The sequence below is a fragment of the Hyla sarda genome, chromosome 7 (assembly GCF_029499605.1).
Source record: "Hyla sarda isolate aHylSar1 chromosome 7, aHylSar1.hap1, whole genome shotgun sequence".
Lineage (NCBI taxonomy): Eukaryota > Metazoa > Chordata > Amphibia > Anura > Hylidae > Hyla > Hyla sarda.
Window position 1 is genome coordinate 62077871 of NC_079195.1, and position 24259 is coordinate 62102129.

General features: G+C 44.0%; 1 protein-coding gene across 24 annotated transcripts in view; it reads left to right on the forward strand.

Annotated features, from left to right (window-relative positions):
* The window catches only part of ADGRA1 (adhesion G protein-coupled receptor A1), a 1152497-nt gene that overhangs the window by 1109130 nt on the left and 19108 nt on the right, over positions 1–24259 (forward strand). For all 24 annotated transcript variants that reach the window (XM_056529273.1, XM_056529272.1, XM_056529274.1 and 21 more), the window contains one exon: positions 8450–8545. In XM_056529273.1, the coding sequence (XP_056385248.1) occupies positions 8450–8545 (96 nt within the window). The remainder of the gene's footprint in view (positions 1–8449; positions 8546–24259) is intronic.

The following is a 24259-nucleotide window of genomic DNA, read 5'->3' on the forward strand; positions in this document are numbered from 1 at the left end:
GCGTATTATCCCTGTACTGTGACATCACTGTGTATATTATTCCTGCACTGTGACATTACTGTATTTATTATCACTGTACTGTGACATCACTGTGTTTATTATCCCTGTACTGTGACTTTACTGTTTATTATTCCTGTTCTGTGACATCACTATTTATTATTCCTGTACTGTGACATTACTGTGTTTATTATATCTGTACTGTGACATCGCTGTGTCTATTATCCCTGCACTGTGACATTGCTGTGTTTAATATCTTGGTACTGTGACATCAATGTTTATCATCCCTGTACTGTGACATTGATGTTTATTATCCCTGTACTGTGACATTGCTGTGTTTAATATCTTTGTACTGTAATATTGATGTTTACTACCCCTGTACTGTGACATCGATGTTTATTATCCCTGTACTGTGACATCAATATTTATTATCCCTGTACTGTGACATCAATGGTTATTATCCTTGTACTGTGACATTGATGTTTATTATCCCTGTACTGTGACATCACTGTGTTTAATATCTTTGTACTGTGACATCGATATTTATTATCCCTGTACTGTGACATCAAAGTTTATTATCCTTGTACTGTGACATCGATATTTATTATCCCTGTACTGTGACATCAATGTTTAATATCTTTGTACTGTGACATCGATGTTTACTATTCCTGTACTGTGACATCGCTGTGTTTAATATCTTTGTACTGTGACATTGATGTTTACTACTCCTGTACTGTGACATCGATGTTTATTATCCCTGTACTGTGACGTCGATATTTATTATCCCTGTACTGTGACATCAATGTTTATTATCCCTGTACTGTGACATCACTGTGTTTAATATCTTTGTACTGTGACATTGATGTTTACTATTCCTGTACTGTGACATCGCTGTGTTTAATATCTTTGTACTGTGACATTGATGTTTACTATAACTGTACTGTGACATCACTGTGTTTATCATCTCTCTGCTGTGACATCACTATACTTGTTATGCATTATTTCTATGCTGGGAATTCACTATGTACATTGTATTTATGTTGTGGCATCACTGAGTTTTCCATCCATTGTGTTCTGTAACATCACAACGTATATATGATCTTTGTCCTGTGACTTCACTGGTCACATTATGTATTATCTCTACGCTATCTTAGTGTTGAGCGGCATAGGCCATATTCGAATTCGCAATATTTTGCGAATATATGGACGAATATTCATCATATGTTTGCTAAATTCGCATATTCGTAATATTCGTGTTTATTTTCGCATATGCGAAAATTCGCATTGCGAATATTCGCGAGCAACACTAGCTATGATATCACCTTGAGCACCATCTCTTCAACGTGACACCATAGCGTACATTATCCCACACTTCATTAGCCATGTTAAGCCTGTACTGTGACATCTGTGTGTGCATTATCTGTGTAATGTGAATCTGTGACATCACAGTATGCATTAATGCTGTAGTATACTATTATATCATTGAGTGCATTGTTCTTGTTCTGTGACAGCACTGCATATATTTTCTTTTTATGATGAGTTCACTGGATACATTATGTCTGTGCTGTAACCTCACTACGTGCACTTGAGGCCCCAGCATTACTTCTTACAGTTCTAGGCCTACGTACAGTATCTGTATTCTGGTGGGTAATCCATACAGCATACATTCTACAAATATATGAGAGCTTTGTAGTAAGATCTGGTAGTTCTAATAACCTTATACAAACACAGATCTTACATGACAAATGTAACATTTCTCATGGTTGTCATAAGATGAGGAACGTAATGTAAAGATAAATTACATTTCATACACATTTTAGAATCGCAGTTAGAATTAATGATGGTTAAACAAGAAGGAGAAGGCAAAGGCTAAAAAGGCAATTAGCATTTAGATAGATGAATACCCAATTTCGGAGATCAAAGTAAGATTATTTCAGGTACTGCAGCTGCAAGTAACATTGCTGGGAATCTGATTAGTTTATACAGCAGATTGAGAGTGATCATAATTAATGAATTATGGTAGAAATGAATAAAAAGATGGTAAGATCTTCTTTATTATATCTCATCTCTTTTCATTACTGAGGAGTGTCAGGTGGCTATGTGTCATAAAATAGAAGACTACAGGCAGAATAGTGATGAGGAGGTGGCATCGACCTGACTGGCAGGACATAAAGAGCCCTATAAGCATTAATGAACACTCCAAACCAAGTATTCTCAGAAGCTGCCTGTATATTCGCTGTGTTCCCTGGTTGTCTGGGGAGTTTTGTTTTCCATTCATGCACTTCTTAAAAGGGTACTCCGGTGGAAAACAAATGTTTTCTAATCAACTGGTGCCAGAAAGTTATACAAATTTGTAAGTTACTACTATTTTAAAATCTTATTCTTTCCAGTATTTATCAGCTACTGTATGCTCCAGAGGAAGTTGTGTAGTTCTTTCCAGTCTGATCACAGTGCTCTTTGCTGACACCTCTGTCCATGTCAGGAACTGTCCAGAGTAAAAGCGAACCCCCATTTGCAAACTTCTCCTGCTCCAGACATTTCCTAACACGGACAGAGGTGGAAGCAGAAAGCACTCTGGTCAGACTGGAAAGAACTATACAACTTCCTCTGGAGGATACAGAATCTGATAAGTACTGGAAGGATTAGGATTTTAAATAAAAATAATTTACAAATCTGTATAACTTTCTGGCACCAGTTGATTTGAAAACATTTTTTTAGCAATAGCATGAGAGCTTCTCCTGGCCCTAGTGTTATCAAGATTTATAGATGAGCAATGTGCAATTATTTTAGAAGCTTACACATGTGTTCTGAATGGAAACTGGGGAGTGAAGCTGGCCATATACATATCCCTTCAACAGATGTCAGCCGAATGAACAACATTTCGATCTTCCCATAAATTTGGCATTTCAGCATGGCATAAGCTGACAGATAGCTTTGGTCGTGGCTCATCTTCAAAAGGGTGAGAAGTTGAAATCCAACATGCTTGACCCTTCTCTTCCCAACATCCGCCATCTGGAGTGAGTCAGGAGGCCCCATGTACATTAGATACCACCAAAATGAACAGGTTTGGCTAACTTTAATCTAAGGTATTCTAAGGCGTTTTCACTGATAAAGGTTTCACAGTGATAGGCAATGATTCTGATCAATAACAGGTGAGAAATGTTTAAACAGAATTAGTTAGATAGATAGATAGATAATCAACAATAAAATGTAAAGCTTTCACAGCTTTCTTAGCCAGTCCATAAAGTAGAACATGTCAATCTCCCAGACCCGGTCAATGTGTTGATAGCTATATAGATAAATAAATAGGCAAGAATAGATACAGTAGATAGATAGATAATAGATAGATACAGTAGATAAATAGATAGATGAGAATATTAATGTTTATGTGTGGAATGTTCTATCACGCTAAATGCACTTGGGCTCACAAATCATCGTCATAATCCGCTGCTGGCAGCTCCCTGCAATTGCCGACCAATCATTTCCCAGTCGTGCTCAATAGGAGACAACCCAGAATGTGTGGCCTGGTCTTGTCGTCTGGAAAAACATCTCCTGGAGCACTTCAGAGAAATGGCAGTACCACTGGTTCCACAACCAATTCTATGTAACACCAAGCTGTTAGTGTACCTGGCATGAAGACTAAAGGGGTCCAGCTACCATATATTATGCAACCACACACCATAATCCCGGGAGTGGGATTGGTGGGATGTTCCTTTGTGAAGACCAATTCATGGTCTTGCCCACGTGGCCTCTAGAAAAATCTCTGAAGCTTGTGAAAGGCTGCAAGTGGACAGCCGAAACGTCGCTATGCTGTCAGGCCAATAAATCCACCATTTTGCACCTTATTTTGGAGTGCTGCAGACTTTTTCTGTTTGGTTATCTACATCTGACCCGTAACCTGGAACAACGACCTGCTGGCACCCATCACCATTTCCTTTTTTTGGGTTGTGCTGCTTCAATTTTTCCTTTAGAAAATTCTCTGGATATTTCATCCAAGACAAAAGTAGAACTCATCACTGAAGAGGATAGACCTCCATTTCAGCCTCACTGTTTCAAGTTTGAGGAGATAGATGATGATAGATTGATAGATAGATAGAAAGATAGATAGATGATAGATAGAGAGATAGATAGATAGATAGATAGAGATATGAGATAGATAGATAGATATGAGATAAATAGATAGATACATAGATAGGAGATAAATAGATAGATAGATAGATAGATACAGAAATCCTAAAAAGCAGCACATCCGCCCAGCAGAACAATGTATAAGGTGCACGCCATCATCGGGTTTCTGGTCAGGGAATCCAAATTAAATCCAATAGAAAAGATCACAGCACACATAGAATTCCATAAGTTGCAATGTTTATTGTGTCCTCACAACATAAGGTGCCACGTTTCGGAAACCTCTCGTCATGTTTAAAAAAAGAGACAAGAGGTTTACGAAACGTCGCACCTTATGCTGTGAGGACACAATAAACAATGCACCTTATGGAATTCTATGTGTGCTGCGATCTTTTCTATTAGATAGAGCAATAGATAGATATGAGATAGATAGATATGAGATAGATAGACAGATAGATATGAAATAGATAGATAGATAGACAGATAGATATGAGATAGATAGATAGATATGAGATAGATAGTCAGGGGTTACATAGGATATCCACATCCAAAAAATCTAGCAACACGCCAAGGCTTGTGCATCTTAAGTGTAGTTTATTCACCCAAAGTTCATTGCGACATTTTGGCTGCCCACGTGCAGCCTTTTTCAAGCATCATGCTTGAAAAAGGCGGCATGTGGGTGGCCGAAATGTCGCAATAAACTTTGGGTGAGTAAACTACACTTAAAGGGGTATTCCAGGAATTCTTTTATTTGATTATGCTACAGGGGCTGTAAAGTTAGTGTAGTTTATAATATAGTGTCTTTACCTGTGTGTGACGGTTTTCTCACAATTCTTATGTGATTTTCAGCCCGATATTTATTTTTAACAGCATACAAAACGACTGCTGTCTCGGAATCTTCCCAGCTTGCAATGCGGCCGAGACCTGACTCACTAGTCAGCTGATTACAGGGAGCCTGTCTGCTTGAATGGGTGGAGAGAGCAATCTGCAAGTAATGCAACAGCTGTAGACACCCTGATTCAAAACCACAGGTCTGCAGCTCATTTATGTTTCAATGGGTGGGGTAGCTGATGTGTGGGAAGGAGGAAAATGGTATCATGGGATTTGTAGGCAAACAAGAAAACTGAAAACAGGAAATATAAGTTCACAGAAAGTTAGCCACAGTGTTTTGGAAATCTCACAGCACAGCCATTTAGCCCAAGACAAGCGCAGATCCTTCCTAAGCATGTCCATTACTGTCTGCCAGATACGTACTAAATCCCCTTATGCTGAATAAGATTCACAAGCCTTGGAGAGCTGCAAGATTATTTGGTGTAGATAGATAGATTTTTTGGTCAAAAATTTATACAACGCCTATATATGTTTATTTTTTTAGAAATAAAGCTTTTTCAGATGTCACTGTGTAATATAAGCTTTATTTCTCTTAAATGCGCACTCTCATTAAAACTAATTTTTGCTATTGCACTCCTTATGGTAAATAAAAAATCTTTCTAATGTACTTTGTTCTAAGTTTTCTATGTTTTATTTGTGTTTAAAAAAGCTTCCACTAGGTGTCTCCCTACTTGTCTAGATCACATTTCCCCCATCTCTTGCACAGACTTTGGACTCCTGCTGGCCTGGCAGAAGTCCAAAATCAGGAAATGCTGTCTGGAGTGCTGAGGGGTGTGTGTGCAGCCTTAGCAAATCATAGCTTATCTCACACACTAAACTGCTCTGGGCTGTGTGTAGCAGAGTGAGGGAGGAAGTTCTCCCCCGTATGGCTTCAGATGATGTCACAGCCTGCTGGGGAACACCCCTTCCCAGTCTGTGAATCTGACTGAGACTGAGCAGAAAACACGAGCAATATCAAACTAACAAATAATAAAAATAAAGGCCGGGGTGGTTTATCATGATGGTGGCAGTGAGCTGGGAGAATTATAAAATGTAACAAGATCATGACAGGTACTCTTTTAGCATTGTGTTCTAGTCCTCTGACTGAAGCCATCATTATAAAAAATAGATGTTTCCATTCTGGTTGTCATGGATACATACAAAATATGTTCTAATATACAAAAACTGAAGCAGCATGTACACATATAGATGTGGGACTATACAGAGAAAGCTACGGGTTCAGGGAGGTTGTATATAAGGTAATTGTACAGGTAACATTAGGTTTATTCATGGTTTGTGGATGGTTCTGACTCTGATTTTCCGTAGTTTTTCGGTGCGCTGACAGACCTACTTTACATATCATAAAAGTATGTGGGCTTGAAAGGAAAATTAGCAGCAAATTGCTGAAGAACAACAAAGAATCTCTTTCAAAGATGTTTCATTCCTGATATTTCGGAGCCGGTTATTGCATGGCTTTCTGGTTTCTGTGCCGCAGGTGGCGGCTTTTAATCATCTGCGCGTTGGTTACAGTAATATTGGGAGAAGAGTTGAACAAGTTAATTGATGGCTGATTATACTGATAAAAAGGACAGTTCTAGACAATACTGGAAGATTACCAAAACCATGATTCTACAATGCCATTCACGTTAAACCGCTGCACATCTTCATTCCAGTGTCCCATCATCACATCCCCTTTTTACACTGAAGCTAGCCCAACAGGCTATACAAGGATTATTACAATGGTAACATACCAGCTATTCAATGCAATTCATTGTAACACACACTGCATATAGACTGAACCACCAATGACAGAGCTAATGTTTGTATAGTATCTCTACTTTGGCTCATAGAGGGGGTCTTATACATACCACCCCTGTCTTTGATGTCTATAAGCCCTAATAAGGTTCATGGAAAGAAGTCATACCAATGAGATAACCCCTTTAAAGGGTTACTCCGCCCCTAGACTTCCTATCCCCTATCCAAAGGATAGGGGATGAGATGTCTGATTGCGGGGGTCCCGCCACTGGGACCCCCACGATATCGGCTGCGGTACCCCAGACATCCGATGCACAGAGGATGATAACTTTGCTCCATGCCAGATGACTAGCAATGCGGGGCGGAGGCTCGTGACATCACGGCCACGCCACGCTCGTGATGTCACGCCATGCCCCCTCAATGCAAGTCTATGGGAGGGGGCGTGACGGCAATCACGCCCCCTCCCATAGACTTGCATTGAGGGGGCATGGCCATGACGTCTCAAGTGGGGAGCAAAAAAGAAAGAAAATGGGAGGGGCTCAACCTAGTAAGGGTGGGGTGCTACCCAGTGAAGAAACACAGAATACTAGAAGCAGAAAAAGCCATCACTGAAAAAATGGCAGAACACCAAATTTAAATGCTTAAAAATTTTATTAGCACAAAAGACATGAAAAAACATACAATTGCACACAGGAATGTGTTAGCAAAAACACTTTAAAAACATAAAAATCCTTGGCTTACTAAAGCCAGCACACAACTTAGGGGAGGGGCCATGAACCCCCTCTCCTAAACAGACACCCGTCCTCAATAATACAATAAACTGTATGTCAAGTCTGTATGCCACATGTAGGTAGCAACCAAATAATTATCAATACACAATGTGCCCATACAGTTCAGGACCAATGCAATGCTATCTACTACCATATGGCGGTCACCAACAATAAATATATGGAGATGGAAATTCTAATACTGGGTTACTATACAGAAACAGACATCCCCACACCAGGTACCCCAGACATCCGGTGCACAGAGGATGATAACTTTGCTCCATGCTGGATGACTAGCAATGCGGGGCGCAGGCTCGTGACAGCACGGCCATGCCACACTTGTGATGTCATGCCACGCCCCCTCAATGCAAGTCTATGGGAGGGGGCGTGACAGCCGTCACGCCCCCTCCCCGTAGACTTGCATTGAGAGGGCATGGCCGTGACATCACAAGTGGGGAGCAGCCATGACGTCACAAGCCTTGTTTCCACAGCGTGTAACAAAGTGGAAACAAACCTGAAGGTGCATTACCGAATAATAGATCATTTAGTGTCCAAAACATTACATTACTTCCAGCATATAGAGAGTATGGTATTAATATGGTTCATAGTGATTATTAATCTTATGACCTTAAATATGCAGAAATGGCTTAAAGCTGACTGTGCTGATCCTATAATATCTATTATTAATTACAGATTGTAGGTCCTTGGGGTTAAGACCAAATTGCAGCTAATGGTAACTGTTGGGTATTGCAGCTGGCCCAATACATTAATACATTAAGACCCCCACATCAGACAGTTGTTAAATCTGCTATCAATTATCAGAAATGTTTTACATTGATAAGAGGGATGAAAAATACTTTTTGCCATTTCTCTGTGTAAATTATTTCTTTTCACATTACACCTACTCACGGTTTACCTTTATTCTCTTTCTACAGGTTTTATCTTATAAGTGGCGGTGTCCCCTTTATTATTTGTGGAATAACTGCTGCAACCAACATAAAAAATTATGGAAATGAAGACAACGCACCTTAGTAAGTAATGTCATCTAAATCATTGTTACTATTATACTATATATTTCCACTACTATACTCTACATCAATGGTTCTCAATAGAGATGAGCGAACTTACAGTAAATTCAATTTGTCACAAACTTCTCGGCTCGGCAGTTGATGACTTATCCTGCGTAAATTAGTTCAGCTTTCAGGTGCTCCCGTGGGCTGGAAAAGGTGGATACAGTCCTTGGAAAGATTCTCCTAGGACTGTATCCACCTTTTCCAGCCCACCGGAGCACCTGAAAGCTGAACTAATTTATGCAGAATAAGTCATCAACTGCCGAGCCGAGAAGTTTGTGACGAATCGAATTTACTGTAAGTTCGCTCATTTCTAGTTCTCAACCTTTTTTTGCCTGAGAACCCCTTGACAGCCCATTCCCAAAAAAATTGTACCTCCCATATTAGAGACATAGTGTAATGATTATAGTATAATTCATATGCTTTACTTTCCTCTACAACAGGCCCCCTGTTGCTCTCCCTATCTCCCCAGTCCACCGATTTACAGGTGTCTTCTCTAACCGGAGTTGTTTACTTTTCTTTTCTTCACTATCTGGCCTAGACCGCCATAAAGATTTCTCCCATACAAGACTTCTACACTAAACCAGCCAAACAAACATTTTAGGCTCCTTTCTGCAGTACAATACCCACCTATTTACAAACTCCCCATGTTTATTGTCACACACAGTAATAGTACCCGCTTTGCTTGCCCATAAAGTTGTTAGGCCCCCTCTGTGCCCCCAAATATAGCTGTAGGCCCCAAAAATGTCCCCATATATAGTTGTAGGCTGTCATACTGTCCCTCCACTGCTCCTCTGGTCTGGGGACCTATTGCTATGGCTCATAGCAGTAGGTCCCCGGTCTGCAGTGGAACAACAAAGCTGATGGTAGTTACGACCCACAGCAGTCCCATGCCTGCTCTTCCCTTTTGCTGTCCTCCTGCTCCGCTCCTCAGTCCAGTGACGTCAGCCTACCATTTCTTTCAAAGTGGTCCAGACCAGTAACCATTGGCTGTGGCTGCCATCACTGATTTTTTTTTTTCAAGTACCCCCTGGAGAACTGCTAAGTACCCCTGGGGGTACTTGTACCCCAGGTTGAGAACACCGCTCTACATTGCTACTTCTATACTGTACAGTTACTACTATACATTTTTACTACCATACTATATATTTCCACTATTATACTGTATATTGCTGCTGCTCTACTGTACAACCTTGCTATATACAGTATTGCTACAACCATACAACATATTGCTACTACCATACTATATATTTCAACTACTATACATTGTTACTACAATACTGTACATTGTCACTAGCATTCTGTACATTATTACTACAATACTCTACATTATTACTGCCATACTGTTCATTGTCACTACCATATTGTGCATTGCTATTACCATACTATAAATTGTTGTCACTACCATACTGTACAATATTACTACCATAGTGTACATTGCCACTACCATACAAAATGTATGCTAAAACGCATAGTGTTAACAGAGCCATACTTCTTGCACCTCATTCCAGGCAGTGAGCTTGTTCTTGTGTAGCCCTGCCCCTAGTGACTATATCACTGGAGGGGGAGCTACAAAAGAAGAAACCTGGACCAGTGATGAGGAAGTAAGTGGTCATCTTTTCACTGCATACATTATACAGCCATATAGATGGCTGTATAATGTATACAAGGAGTTAACTAGCGCATAGCGCTGAGCCCAAAAAGATGTGAAAGTAAACCAGCACTGGTTTATTGTGATAAAAATGGGCTAAGTTGCACTGTGCAGCAGTGCAACTTAAACCTTTCACTGCCTGTTTGCGGCAAACCGAACAATTTCCTAAAGTTTGGCGAACTCGGTGGGCCAAACTTTCAGAAAGCTTGCTAATCTCTAGTCAGTACTATACTGCTACTACTTGTACATTGTTATAACCTTACTATAATGCTACAACCATCCAATACATTCTTGCAGCCATACTGTACATTATTACCATATTATTAAACATTTCTTAAACCATACATTGCTGCTGCCATACTATACATTGTTACAACCGTACTATATTGCTATAACCATACAAGGCATTGCTACAACCATTTTTCGCAACCGTCTTTTTTGTCAAACACTGGATATTTACTTCAATCTATATATATAAAACTCAATGTGTGTGTATGTATGTTTCACAATCACATTGAAACAGCTAAAGATATGAATATGAAACTTGGCACACATGTTACGTATATGTCAACAACAAACATAGGATAGGTAATTTAACCCTTACTCACCCCCATTTGCCAGGGTCGGGGTTTATGTTTAACCCCTTAACGACAATGGACGTAAATGTACGTCATGGTGACGTGGTACTTAGCGCACCATGACATACATTTACGCGCCGTCATGTCAGCAGCCAGGGACCTACCGGTAATGGTGGACATCCGCGATTGCGCGGATGTCCACCATTAACCCCTCCGATGCCGTGATCAATACAGATCACGGCATCTGCGGCAGTGCGGTACTTTGCACGGATGATCGGATCGCCCGCAGCGCTGCCGCGGGGATCCGATCATCCAGCATGGCGGCCGGAGGTCCCCTCACCTGGCTCCGGCCGTCTCCCGGGGTCTTCTGCTCTGGTCTGAGATCGAGCAGACCAGAGCAGAAGACCACCGATAATACTGGGCAGTGCTGTGTCCTATACATAGCACTGCACAGTATTAGCAATCAACTGATTGCAATGAATAGTCCCCTATGGGGAAATAAAAAAGTGTAAAAAAAAACTAAGTAAAAAAATGTAAAATAAAAAAGTAAAAAAATTTGAAAAATCCCCTCCCCCAATAAAAAAGTAAAACGTCAGTTTTTCCAATTTTACCCCCAAAAAAGTGTAAAAAAAATAATTAATACACATATTTGGTATCGCCGCGTGCGTAAAAGTCTGAACTATTAAAATGTATTGTTAGATATCCCGTACGGTGAACGGTGTAAACATAAAAAAATAAAACAAAAAGTCCAAAATTGCTGCTTTTTTTTGTCATATTTTATTCCCCAAAAAATTTATAAAAAGTAAAACCTAAGCAAAAGTTATACTGATAAGATTTACAGATCATGGCGCAAAAAATTAGCCCTCATATCGCCCCATATACAGAAAAATTAGAAAGCTATAGATGGTCAAAATAGGGAAATTTCAAACATACTAATTTTGTTAAAATGGTTTGAGATTTTTTTTTAAGCTATACAATTATAGAAAATAATATAATCATGGGTATCATTTTAATTGTATTGACCCACAAAATAAAGAAAACATGTCATTTTTACCGGAAAGTGTACAGCGTGAAAACAAAACATTCCAAAATTTGCTAAACTGCGGTTTTCTTTTCAGTTTTCCCACATAAATAATATTTGTTTGGTTGTGCCGTACATTTTATGGTAAAATAAGTGATGTAATTACAAAGTACAATTGGTGACGCAAAAAACAAGCCCTCATATGGGTCTGTGGATGGAAATATAATAGAGTTATGATTTTTAGAAGGAGAGGAGGAAAAAAAAATGCAAAAATAAAATTTGTCTGGTCCTTAAAGGGGAACTCCGGTGGAATTTTTTTTTTTGACAAATCAACTGGTGCCAGAAAGTCAGGGGCCTGACGAAGTGCTTTGATAGCACGATACGGACCGTGGCCCGCCGCTGTCTGCTGCTCCCCCACCGTAACACCTGCCTCCCGTGGTCTACATTTGCACTGGCACTTTATGGAATAAATAATTTACCTTGTTAACCTCTTGGGTCTCGGGTGAGTTGCTCCCGTCTTTTCCTTCTTCTTATTTGCACTTTATGAGATTTGTAAATTACTTCTATTTAAAAATCTTAACCCTTCTAGTACTTATCAGCTGCTTTACACTACAGATATACTACAGAGAAATTTGTGAAGTTCTTTTCAGCCTGACAACAGTGCTCTCTGCTGACACTCTTTTTTATTATAAAAGTACAAAACACAAAACAAGTTCATTTCACTGTAACAAAATTAACAAAACTGAACATAAAAAAAAACTATCCATCTCAAAATAACAACTTAAACCTTCCTAACCGGCCAGCCCAGATTAACCAAAAATAAATAAATAAATCATTACCTACTATAGTCCAACACACACACACGCCTAATGAACATAAATAAAGCTTTCCTCGCTGGGATCAAAAACTAAAAATATCCAAATTAGGAAACATAACCACACTGCCCCCCCCCCTAATAACAAAACAAAAAAATATGGCTAGCTGCCGTAACAAAAATAATCCAACTTGGATAACAAAATATATATTATTTTTTTATACATCTATATATTTTTTTTCCTTTTTTATATGCAATATATATATATATATATATATATATATATATATATATATATATAACTTCAAAAGATGGTGCGGCACTCCAAATATCCAAAAAAATAACTTATTTATTCCACATGTCAAACAGTGCGACGTTTCAGCCCCTCAATGGAGCTTTTTTCAAGCATAGTGATACCACACACAGGCTGGGGTTATATACCCAGCTCAGTAATAAACAGTAATTACATAATTAATCAATACAGTGATAAAAATACATAAAATGACAGTGCAATTTACAAAAAATAAAGTGCTTAAGAGTACCATAGGTACATATATAATGTGTACAGTGTCACAGTGAAAGTTTTAAAAGCAATGTGGCTTGAATATACAAAACTCCATCATAATAATAGTTAATAATACACCACTGATGCATATAAACATTAATTAAATATACATATACAGAAAACGCCTACCCGCTCTGTTGCCATGCCGTTCGCCACGTTTGGCTTGTATACAAACAGTATGCGCCTGCGTCAGAAAATCTCCTAATCTGTTCACATCCTGTTTCCGGGATGCCTGGCCAGTCACAAAGCTCCATTGAGGGGCTGAAACGTCGCACTGTTTGACATGTGGAATAAATAAGTTATTTTTTTGGATATTTGGAGTGCCGCACCATCTTTTGAAGTTATCAATTGGCTGTGATCGAGCCTGAGGAGCTGGCACCCGTCTACTGTGGTATAGTAGTGCTGCATTTTTTTGGGACATCTATATATATATATATATATATATATATATATATATATCCACATACATACACACACACACATACATACATATATACATACACACATTTTTTCTTATTTTTTCTTATTTAACTTCCCCTAAACCCCCCCCCCCCCCCCACACACACACACACACACATTTACCCACAAACAAAAACTTATCCACACTGGGACACAAACATAAACACAGACATAAATATAGTGTACTCTTAACACTATGCTATAATAACTGAAAACTGGTCCGACTGCCTTTCTCACAAAATAATGATGACATTATATTATTAAAAAACAAAACAAAGAAAAAAGGATACATAAAACCATACAGAATATACATAACAAACAACTTAATAACACAGAAAAACAACCTATACTAAACTATCCCATCACCCACCACCCCCTCTGGACATGGGTCAGAGTCCATAGGTCACAGTTTTTGTCCACAACTGACCCATACCAGACCCCCAAAATAGTACCCACTGCAACAGTCCAGTCCTGGGTACACACCACCACCACCACCCCCCAAAAACCCCCCCACCCAACCTAAAATACACCCCTACCCACCTAATGTAAACAGAACAATATATACAAAACAATATATACATATTCTACAACAAAGCAATATTAACAATACAATACACCAAAACCACAAGGCCCAAGTTTGGTTGCCTGCAAGCCCTTTACAATCCATCCATAGAAAACAAAACAAAAGGCTAAGGTGGCATGCATAGCCCCCCACCAGGATGAAGGATGGCAATCCTGATATAAATTAAATTTAAATTCCTCTCCCTTTCAACCTCTAACCCTATCACTATCCCTTCATGAAACTGACCCTATACTCACCCTAAGATATATACACTATCCCTGGCCAAAATAAGGTACTTCACCTTAAGGGCCTAGTACCTAGGGCACATCAAAAGAAAACCCTCTCCATAGGAGAGAAGCCCTACTGGTACCAAGACTGCCATACTCCAAAGACCTGATCTTCCCAAGGTCACCGGTGATATTCCTACAGACCTCCACCTCGGAGAGGATTTTCTGTTGGGTCGACACTAAACACCGTGCGTTCCACGTGTAGTACCTAACCACTAAACTAACTAAAAATGAAGTGCCCCGGTCTCGGCCACCCAGGGACCTGAATGCCCCATAAGCCCACTCCGGATAGGGAAGGCCGGCAAGTTGACTCCAGCCGATGGAAGCGCCCACCCGGTTGTAAACCCCTATATTAAAGGGACAATGAAGCAGGAAGTGGTCCATGCTTTCCAGCGTGTCCCCACACTCTTCTCGGGGACATCCCCGGTCATCAGAGTTCCTACACTTCAGGTTGTCCCTTACATATAGCTTCCCCTGAAAGCAGCGCCAGGCCAAGTCCCAAAACTTCTGGGGGATCCTTTTCATGTTCAAAAGATACAACCCCACCCTCAGATCCCGACCTGGGCAGTCCCTGAGCGCCAGAGGCTTCTGGAAGTGGGTCAACAGAACCCGTTTGTCAAGGAACTGCCTTGACTGGGTCCTGATCTCCCACACTCCCAGACCCCACCGACGTATCACCTTCAGAGTCAGGGTAGCGTAAGCCGGAAGATATCCATGGGGCGTACGGAGGTCCTTCACTCGCCCTCCTCTCTCCCATTCCTGGAAGAAAGGCCGAAACCATTCCCTGCAGGAGAGTACCCACGGAGAAGCCCTCTCTGACCAGAGGTTTGCGATGTTGGCTTTCAAGAAGGTGTTCGTAAAGAACACCACAGGGTTTACCATAGATAAACCCCCTAGTCTCCTCGTGCGGTACGTAACCTCCCTCTTGACTAGGTTCATCCTGTTCCCCCATAACAGTTGGAAAAACAGGCTATAGATCCTAGTGTAGTAAGCCTCTGGCAAGATACATACACTGCCCAGATAGATAAAGAAGGGGAGCAGGTACGATTTGATCAGGTGTACCCTTTCCCTGAGTGTCATAGACCAACCCTTCCACTGGTCCACCTTCTGAGCGGCATCCTGGAGCTTACCATCCCAGTTTTTGGTGGGATAATCATCCTGGCCGAATGTGATGCCTAAGACTTTTGCTGATTCTTGGGGCCCTGGAAGGGTGTCCGGGAGATCAAACATGGGATCCCCCCCTCCCAGCCAGAGACTTTCACACTTATCCCGGTTGATCTTAGACCCTGATGCCTCCGAGTAGCGGTCCACCTTCGACATCACCACATCGACCTCCTCTCTCGTGGAGACGAAAATAGTGACATCGTCAGCGTACGCCACCACTCTCTGGGTGACAGCCGGCTCCGCCAGACTCATCCCGACTCCCGCCAACGGCCCACAATCTACCCTCCGGATGAAGGGATCGATTGTGAACGCGCATAAAAGCGGGCTCAAAGGACAACCCTGACGGACTCCGAACCCCACCTCAAAAGAGCGGCCAGACCACCCGTTCACCAGCGGGAAACTCTCTGCCCCTGCATACAAGATCTTAAGCCAATTAACAAAAGTAGTTGGTAAGCCATATCTCAGGAGGACGGACCATAGGTACTCGTGGTTTACCCGATCAAATGCTTTGGCCTGATCCAAGGACAGCAAGTACCCCTTCCAAAGACCTGCACTACTCCGCTCCACTGCCTCCCTGACACTAAGGACAGCACTTAAGGTGCTTCGGCCTGGAACAGAGCAGTGCTGAGCCCCCGAAAGGAGCCGGGGTGCAAAATTCACCAGCCGATTAAACAGTATCTTGGCCAGAAGCTTCCTGTCCGTATTGAGAAGAGCTATGGGCCTCCAATTTTCAATCTGGCTAGGATCTTTACCCTTTGACAGAAGAATCAGGGCTGGCCTCCTCATTGACTTCGGCAGAGTACCCGAGGAGAGACTCTCATTGAATACCTCAGTCAAGAGGGGAGCTAAAGACTCCTTAAAGGTCCTGTACCACTCGGATGTTAAGCCATCCGGACCTGGCGACTTCTTGGGGGCGAGCCCCTCGATCGCCAGTCTCACTTCCTCTTCCCTGATTTCTTCTGCCAAAACATCAAGAGAGGGGTCTACCCCTGGCTCAGGAATGGTTTCAGGAAAGCCGACATCCTGTCTCGATCTAGATCCTTCCTCCCCAAGAGGTGCGAGTAGAAGGATCTGATGACCTCCAAGATCCCTGATCTGGACCGATTCAGAGATCCTGTACTATCAATCAGTCCTGAAATGACTTTACTACTCACTGACATCTTACAGTTTCTGTAAGGGTCGGGCGAGCGGTACTTCCCGTAATCCCTCTCAAAAACCAAAGATGTGTGCCTATCGTACTGACACCTCATCAGCAAGGACTTCACTCTGGAGATATCCTCTCGGCTACCTCCAGTCGAGACGAGAAGCTTGAGTTTCCTCCTCAGACCCTGATACAAGCGATACCTGTTCAGGGACCTGAGGCTCGAGAGCTGGCGGAAGAACCCCGCAACCCGCTTCTTGAATATCTCCCACCACTCTGACTTACTACTACATAGGTCCAGTAAAGGTACCTGACTCTGAAGAAAATTCTCAAAGGACTGTCTTATCTCCGCTTCCTCCAGGAGGGACGAATTCAGCTTCCAATAACCTTTTCCCATCCGGGGGGTCTCTGAAACATTCAGGGAAAACAAAATCATACAGTGATCGGAGAACTCCACCTCAACCACGGACACTGCAGAAGAGACGGCTTCCTCCTTTAAATAAAATCTATCTATCCTAGACCTGCGACTACCTTGATGATAGGTGAATCCCGCGTGGCACGAGGGGCTCCGCATGTGGGCGTCCTCTAGGCGAGCTTCTCTAGTTATGCTAATCAGTGCCACACTATCACAAGTCAGCGGACCATTGGAGCCTCTCCGATCTTGGGACCTCGTGACATTATTGAAGTCCCCTCCAAAGATCACTTGCCGACTCGTAAAAAGAAAGGGCTTAATCCTCATAAAGAGATCTTTACGGCCCCGCTTAGTTTGCGGGGCGTAGATGTTAATGAGCCGAAGCTCTTGTCCCTTCATGAAGACATCTAAGATCAGGCACCTCCCCATTTCTAATTCAATAACCCGTCGGCATTCAACAGAAGCGGTAAAAAGGACCGCCACCCCACCAGTGGGAGGAACCGCGCCTCCACTCTCTTCTGGCTTTTACCAGAGAGGCTAGATCTGACAACCTGGTCTCCTGTAAAAAGAAAATGTCGGCTTCAACGCGGCCGAGAAAATCAAAGGCTGCAAATCTAGCTGTATCTGACTTTATGCTGGCACAATTAATAGATGCCAGCGTCAATGGGGTGAGTGCCGCCATACAGGGTGATTAAATTAGACGGCCACACCCTTTACTTTTTCTTTCCCTTCTTTTTAGCCCCCTCATCCCCCGAAGAAGATGAGAGGGCAGGACCACTCTTAGTTCTTTTTTTTGATTCAGTTTGGTCCATTTGATCCCCGTCTACGTCTGGCCCCGGTCTAGCCCTGCCCTCCAAGGAAGGAGCCTCAATAGGACAGGGCCCAGTTCCCCCCAGAGGCTCCTTCTCCCTAGGCACATCGCCCTCACCTTCCACCTCCAAGGAGGGGGAGGAGATGGTATCGAGGACGAGGTACCGGTTTGACAGGTCAATCAGAGGGGGGGCAATAAGGCTTCCGTTTTGGATCTGGCCCGTAGTACAGGGAACAGAGGGCTCTGACCTCTTCTTTCTCCCTTTCCTTTTGCCCTTGTCTTTCTTTTTAGGCCTCTCTCCACTCTCCTCATCCACACTTTCATAGTGGGAGGAATCGGAAGTGTCGGCCATATTGCCCTCCTCTTTGTGCAGCCTCCTGACCTCCTCATCCAGCACGTGCTCCTCCAGGGCTTCAGTGGTTACAGGGCCAGCTTCAGGAGCAGGGGCCAGAGCTACCCCCGTCACTTGGGCACTCTCCAGCTCTCTACTCCTCCTCCGATTGTCCTCCCGCCTTAGTTTGGCGGGGCACTTTTTCCTCCTCACTAGCCCTGTTGCGCCCCCATCCCTGCCCGTGCCCTCCCCAGCCGAGGCAACTTCACAGCTCTCCTCAGCCGGAGCGGCCGCTGCACGGGCGAAGGCGCTAGGACAACGGCTGAAAGGGTGTCCGAGGACACCACACAGGTGGCACCGGATCTGCCGACAGGATGCGGCCAGATGACCCACCACACAAAGCGCAGACCTGCACAGTACAGGCTGCGCTAAAGTGGGTGGGGCTGCCACACCTGTGACAGACCTTAGGCTGCCCCTGGTAGAAGACCTGGATCCTATCACGTCCCAGGAAGGCGGCTGACGGAATGTGGGCAACTGTACTCCCTGAACGCTTGAGTTTGACGGAAAACGTCCAGGCCCCGGACCAGATCCCGTGCTCATCAAAGTTTTTCTTGGGCATGTCCGTCACATCCCCATACCGTCCGAGCCAGGTCATGATGTCATAACAAGAAAGTGTCTCGTTACGGGTCAAAATGGTCACTTTCTTAACAGAGTTCTGACGGGAAATCGCCTTTACAGCGAAATCCCGCCAGCCGGGCTCATTCTTCGCCACTTCGTAGTTCGACCAGAAGAGTTCAAGACCCTCCGGCCGAACGAAACTGACGTCAAAATCAGACGAACCATAGGGGTGAATCAGGGCAAAGATGTCATTCGCCCTGAATTCCATCTGCAGGAGGAGCTCAACCACTTTTGCGCGAGGTGGGCATGCATCCTCGCCCCTCCAAATCAGACGGACCACATTCCTACGGTTATTGTCCTGCCCGGATGTCGGGAGGGACCAGACCACCTCCCTATTCCTCTCTCGGAAAGCCCCCAAACCATGCCTCTCTATCCAGAAAGACAGGTGGACCTCACCCCTTCCCTCTACCTGGATCGACCTGTCACCCCTGCGTAGAGCCTCCAGGAGGCGCTGTTGCAAATGGCCCCCAGGGCCGGACGGAGACGAGGACCCCCCTGAACCCCCGGCAGTGACATTAGCATAGCTCCTAGGAGCAGTCACTACCGGGGGGGCAGCCGGACCAGACCCAGAACCAGAACCATCAGCATAACCACTCACACCACTACTCCCATCTTTATTTCCATCCATACCAGACCTCCCATTCATACCACAACTACTCTCACCATCATTCACTTCACTGACACTCCTCTTATCCACAACACTTCCACACTCATTCTCACATCCTGCACTCTTATGCTGACTAACAGATTCTGGGCTGGCTGGGACCTGTAGTGTTGCAGGTTTTATTACACTTTTCTTTTCTGGCTTAGCTGCCGGGGTCGATGCTGATAGTTCCTTCTCCTTGGCTGAAGTCACTTCCGGAGTCTGGGGCTGCATCTCCGGGCACACCCCAGCTCCTCCCTCAGTGCCAGCACCTGCTTTGCCTGACTGCACGGGCTCTGTGGATGATGCCGGCGACCAGACACTCCCCCCCCTCACAGAGGAGTGCCCCGCAGCGCCCACAGAATACACAGTACTTGGAGGACCGCCCCCCGAGCACACAGACCTACCACTCTCCTCCACCGGCACCCGGACACTAAGCATAGCTTACCCCGCCACTGCCCACCATGAGCCCATCCTGACCCTCCTTACCGGCAGGATGGGTGGGCTTCATATCTATTGCGTCTGCAGCCTTTTCTGACGCCATGCTGTATCCCCTATGCTGGCTCCGTTCCACCACAGAAACAGAGTCTGGCAGTCTGGGGGACCCAGCAGCCTGAACCAGCTTTGCAGCTGGCCCAGACTGCTGGAAAGGAACAAACACGTACTGCACTGTTTCCTGGGTCTTTTGTTTCTTTGCCTTACGTTTCACCACCACATCCTCACACTGGTCGTCTCCAAAGCTGAAATTCTGGAAGTGGGCTGGGGACTCCGGCATAACAATCGCCCTTAATACACCCCCAGCCTCACTCTCCACATCATCCTCCTCACTATCACTTGATGGTAGTGCCACCTGTGCTGGCTCGATGTAGCTGTCCTGGGTGTCACAGGGAGTAGCTACAGGAACAGCATCCATCTCCACCACTTGTGAATTTTCTTCCACCTCCTTTACACCTTCACCACCATCCTCACTTTCTTCACCGCCACTACTCTCCCCATCATCCACCTCCTCCTTACCTGGGGATTTCATGGCAGCAAACCGGTCTCCATTCACCAGCTTCTCCTTTAAGAGACCGCTCCCCTCAAGTATCTCTGCTCTCGTCCAGCTTTGCAATCTCACTCTTCAGAGCCGTAATCCTCTTTTTCAGCTTTGGCCTATTCTTTTTGGATGCTGTGTTCGCCAGGTTCTGAGCAACACGAAGATCCTCTCTGGCCATCCTCATCTCCTTGCCGCACTGGTCATATTCCGCAAACCGTGCGGCCATGCGGGAGCAGTATATTGCGCTCGATTCCTTGGGCCCTCTCTCAGCCCACATTTCCACGCTTTTCCTCCGTGCCTTCCTTCCACCAGATTTCTGGCTTGCACCCGTTGCCGGGGGAGCAGAGCCTGCATTACTGCAGACTCTGCCAGATCTTCTCCCCCTGGGCCGGAAAGGCTGTTGCTGTTTGCTCTCCACCCCCCGCCAGCCTTGAAAAACGGGAGGTGGAGGCCCTGGGCTCCATGCAGGGAGGCTCTCCCCAGGAGCCTGACACACTCCCGGGAAGGCGGATGGATCACCTGCTCTGGTCTGATCTGCTGGAAGTTTGTGGAGCTCAACAAGGGACACACCCGCACGCTGCTCACACTGAACTGTTGTGTTCACAGGATGTGCTCTCTGCTGTCACCTCTGTCTGTGTCAGGACTGTTCAGAACAGGAGGTTTTTCATGGGGATTTGCTTCTAACCTGACAATTCCTGACACGGACAGAGGTGTCAGCAGAGAGCACTGTTGTCAGGCAGAAAAGAAATTCACAAATTTCTCTGTAGTATATCTGTAGTTTACAGCAACTGATAAGTACTAGAAGGTTTAAGATTTAAATAGAAGTAATTTACAAATCTGTTTAACTTTCTGGCACCAGTTGATTTGTCCAAAAAAAAATTCCACCGGAGTTCCCCTTTAAGGCCAAAATGGGCCTGGTCCTTAAGGGGTTAAAGTCCCATACAAGTCTATGGGAAATATATGTAACTGCATAACTTCCAAACGGCTGAAGATATTTTGAAAATACTTGGTCACATGTTACACATATGTCCACTTAAAATATAGGATAGTTAATTTAACCCTTAACTACCCTTATTTGTGAGGGTCGGGGTTTCAAGGGGTTCTCCGGTGCTTACATATCTTATCCCCTATCCAAAGGATAGGGGATAAGATGCCTGATCGCGGGAGTCCCGCAGCTGGGGACGCCCGTGATCATGTGCGCGGCACCCAGTTTGTAATTAGTCCCCGGAGCATGTTCGCTCAGGGTCTGATTACGGGCGACTACAGGGCCGGCGGCGTGTGATGTCACACCTCCGCCCCGTGTGACGTCACGCTCCGCCCCTCAATGCAAGCCTAAAGAAGGGGGCGTGATAGCTATCACGCCCCCTCCCGTAGGCTTGCATTGAGGGGCGGATTACAAACGGGGTGCCTGATTACAAACGGGGTGCCGCGTGCATGATCACGGGCGTCCCCAGCTGCGGGACTCCCACGATCAGGCATCTTATCCCCTATCCTTTGGATAGGGGATAAAATGTGTAAACACCGGAGAACCCCTTTAAAGTCCCATGCAAATCAGTGGGAAATGTATGTTCCCACATAACTTCCGTATGGCTGGAGATATTTAAATACCTGGTAAACATATTACAGGTCGGGATATGAGGACGGGATGGGAGGTCGGGATAGGAGGTCGGGATAGGAGGTCGAGATAGGAGGACAGGATGGTCGGGATAGGAGGTCGGGGTAGGAGGTCGGGATAGGAGGTTGAGATAAGAGGACTGGATAGGAGGACGGGATAGGAGGTCGGGATAGGAGGTAAGGATAGGAGGTCGGGATAGGAGGTCGAGATAGGAGGTCGAGATAGCAGGACGGGATAAGAGGACAGGATAGGAGGATGGGATAGGAGGTCGGGATAGGAGGTCGAGATAGGAGGACAAGATATGAGGATGGGATAGGAGGATGGGATATGAGGACAGGATAGGAGGACAGGAGGTCAGAATAGGAGGTCGAGATAGGAGGACGGGATTGGAGGACAGGATAGGAGGACAGGATAGGATGACTGGATAGGAGGATGGGATAGGAGGTTGGGATAGGAGGTCGGGGTATGAGGACGGGATATGGGGTCGGGATATGACAACAATATATGAGGACGGGATATGAAGTCAAAAGCTTCCTCTGTTGATTTTCCTCCTCAACAAGGATTAGGAAGGAAAAACTGGGCAACGCCAGATACTCAGCTAGTAACATTATATAAGCATGTAGGTTTATGCTTGTATTTAACATATTCAAAAATCCCCCTATGTTGAGATGAACCATAAACATGGCTAGGTTGTAGGTTATTTCTATATTTGTTTAAATTTTTTTCTTTTTCATTTGAAACTTCTAAATCCCTTTAATGTTGCTCCGCAGCCAAGAAAAATGTGAGAACTGATTAAAAGCAAAAAGGAAAAAACAGACAAGCAAAGTAAAAAAAAAATCTCCTTTATGAGATCTTCACATTTCAGAAATGAAAAGGATTCATGAAGAAAAGTATTTGGGAGCTCGGACCCGACTATGTGCAGGCTGAACGATACAGCCGTCAAGCTCCCCAGTGTATTATTAAGACTGGCCGACACTCTGTAACGCCATAACCCGATGAGCGCTAAGCTCCAAACCATTAGAAAGTCATTATAAAGATGGCCACATTAGTCCTATGGAGGGAGGAAATCACATACTGGAAGATGCCCAGCGATACTCTATGAACAAACAAACCACTTCATATTATTACACATGATAATGACTTGTAACAGAGAGGAGTGTGTTTGGCCAATTTAAGGCTCAAATCTGCAAGTTTAGCTGTTAATGAAAATTTATTTATCTATTTCATTTTTTATTTATTATTTATTTATTATTTTTTATATTTTTTTAAATAGTTTTAATTAAATGTTATATTTTTATTTTAACAGCATTTTATTTCACAGAATCTGTGAGAAAAAGAATGTGATATGCACCACAGTATGTTGTATCATCCACTAGAAGCATTGCTTCAGGCTAGAATGCAAGGGAACAAGCATGATTTTGCATAGAAATGTGCCAATTTTTGTAATTTTGGTCAGGATATAGAACACTGTTTCCCAACCAGGGTCCCTCCAGCTGTTGCAAAATTACAACTCCCAGGATGCCCGGACAGAATAAGGCTGTCTGGGCATGCTGGGAGTTGTAGTTGTGCAATAGCTAGTGGCACCCTGGTTGGGGAACTCTGATATAGAAGGATGAGTAGGGGCACCCATCGCTGGACCCATAGATTTACTGGTGCACAGACAACCATGGGTTTTTAGACATATTGGGGGACATTTACTAATCTAGTCTATTCTGGGTATGCTTATAGACCAGCGTATGTGGTAGTCTCCTGTCTATTGTGCTCCTAATTTATCAAAGGTCTCACAGCCCTTGATAAATTCTGTGCTCAGACTTCAGGGTCTACAGCTTAAACTGCATTTAGACCTGCTCCAACATGGTCTGACATTTCAGTGTATTTTGGGCAGATGCGACTTGTCGCATAAAAGT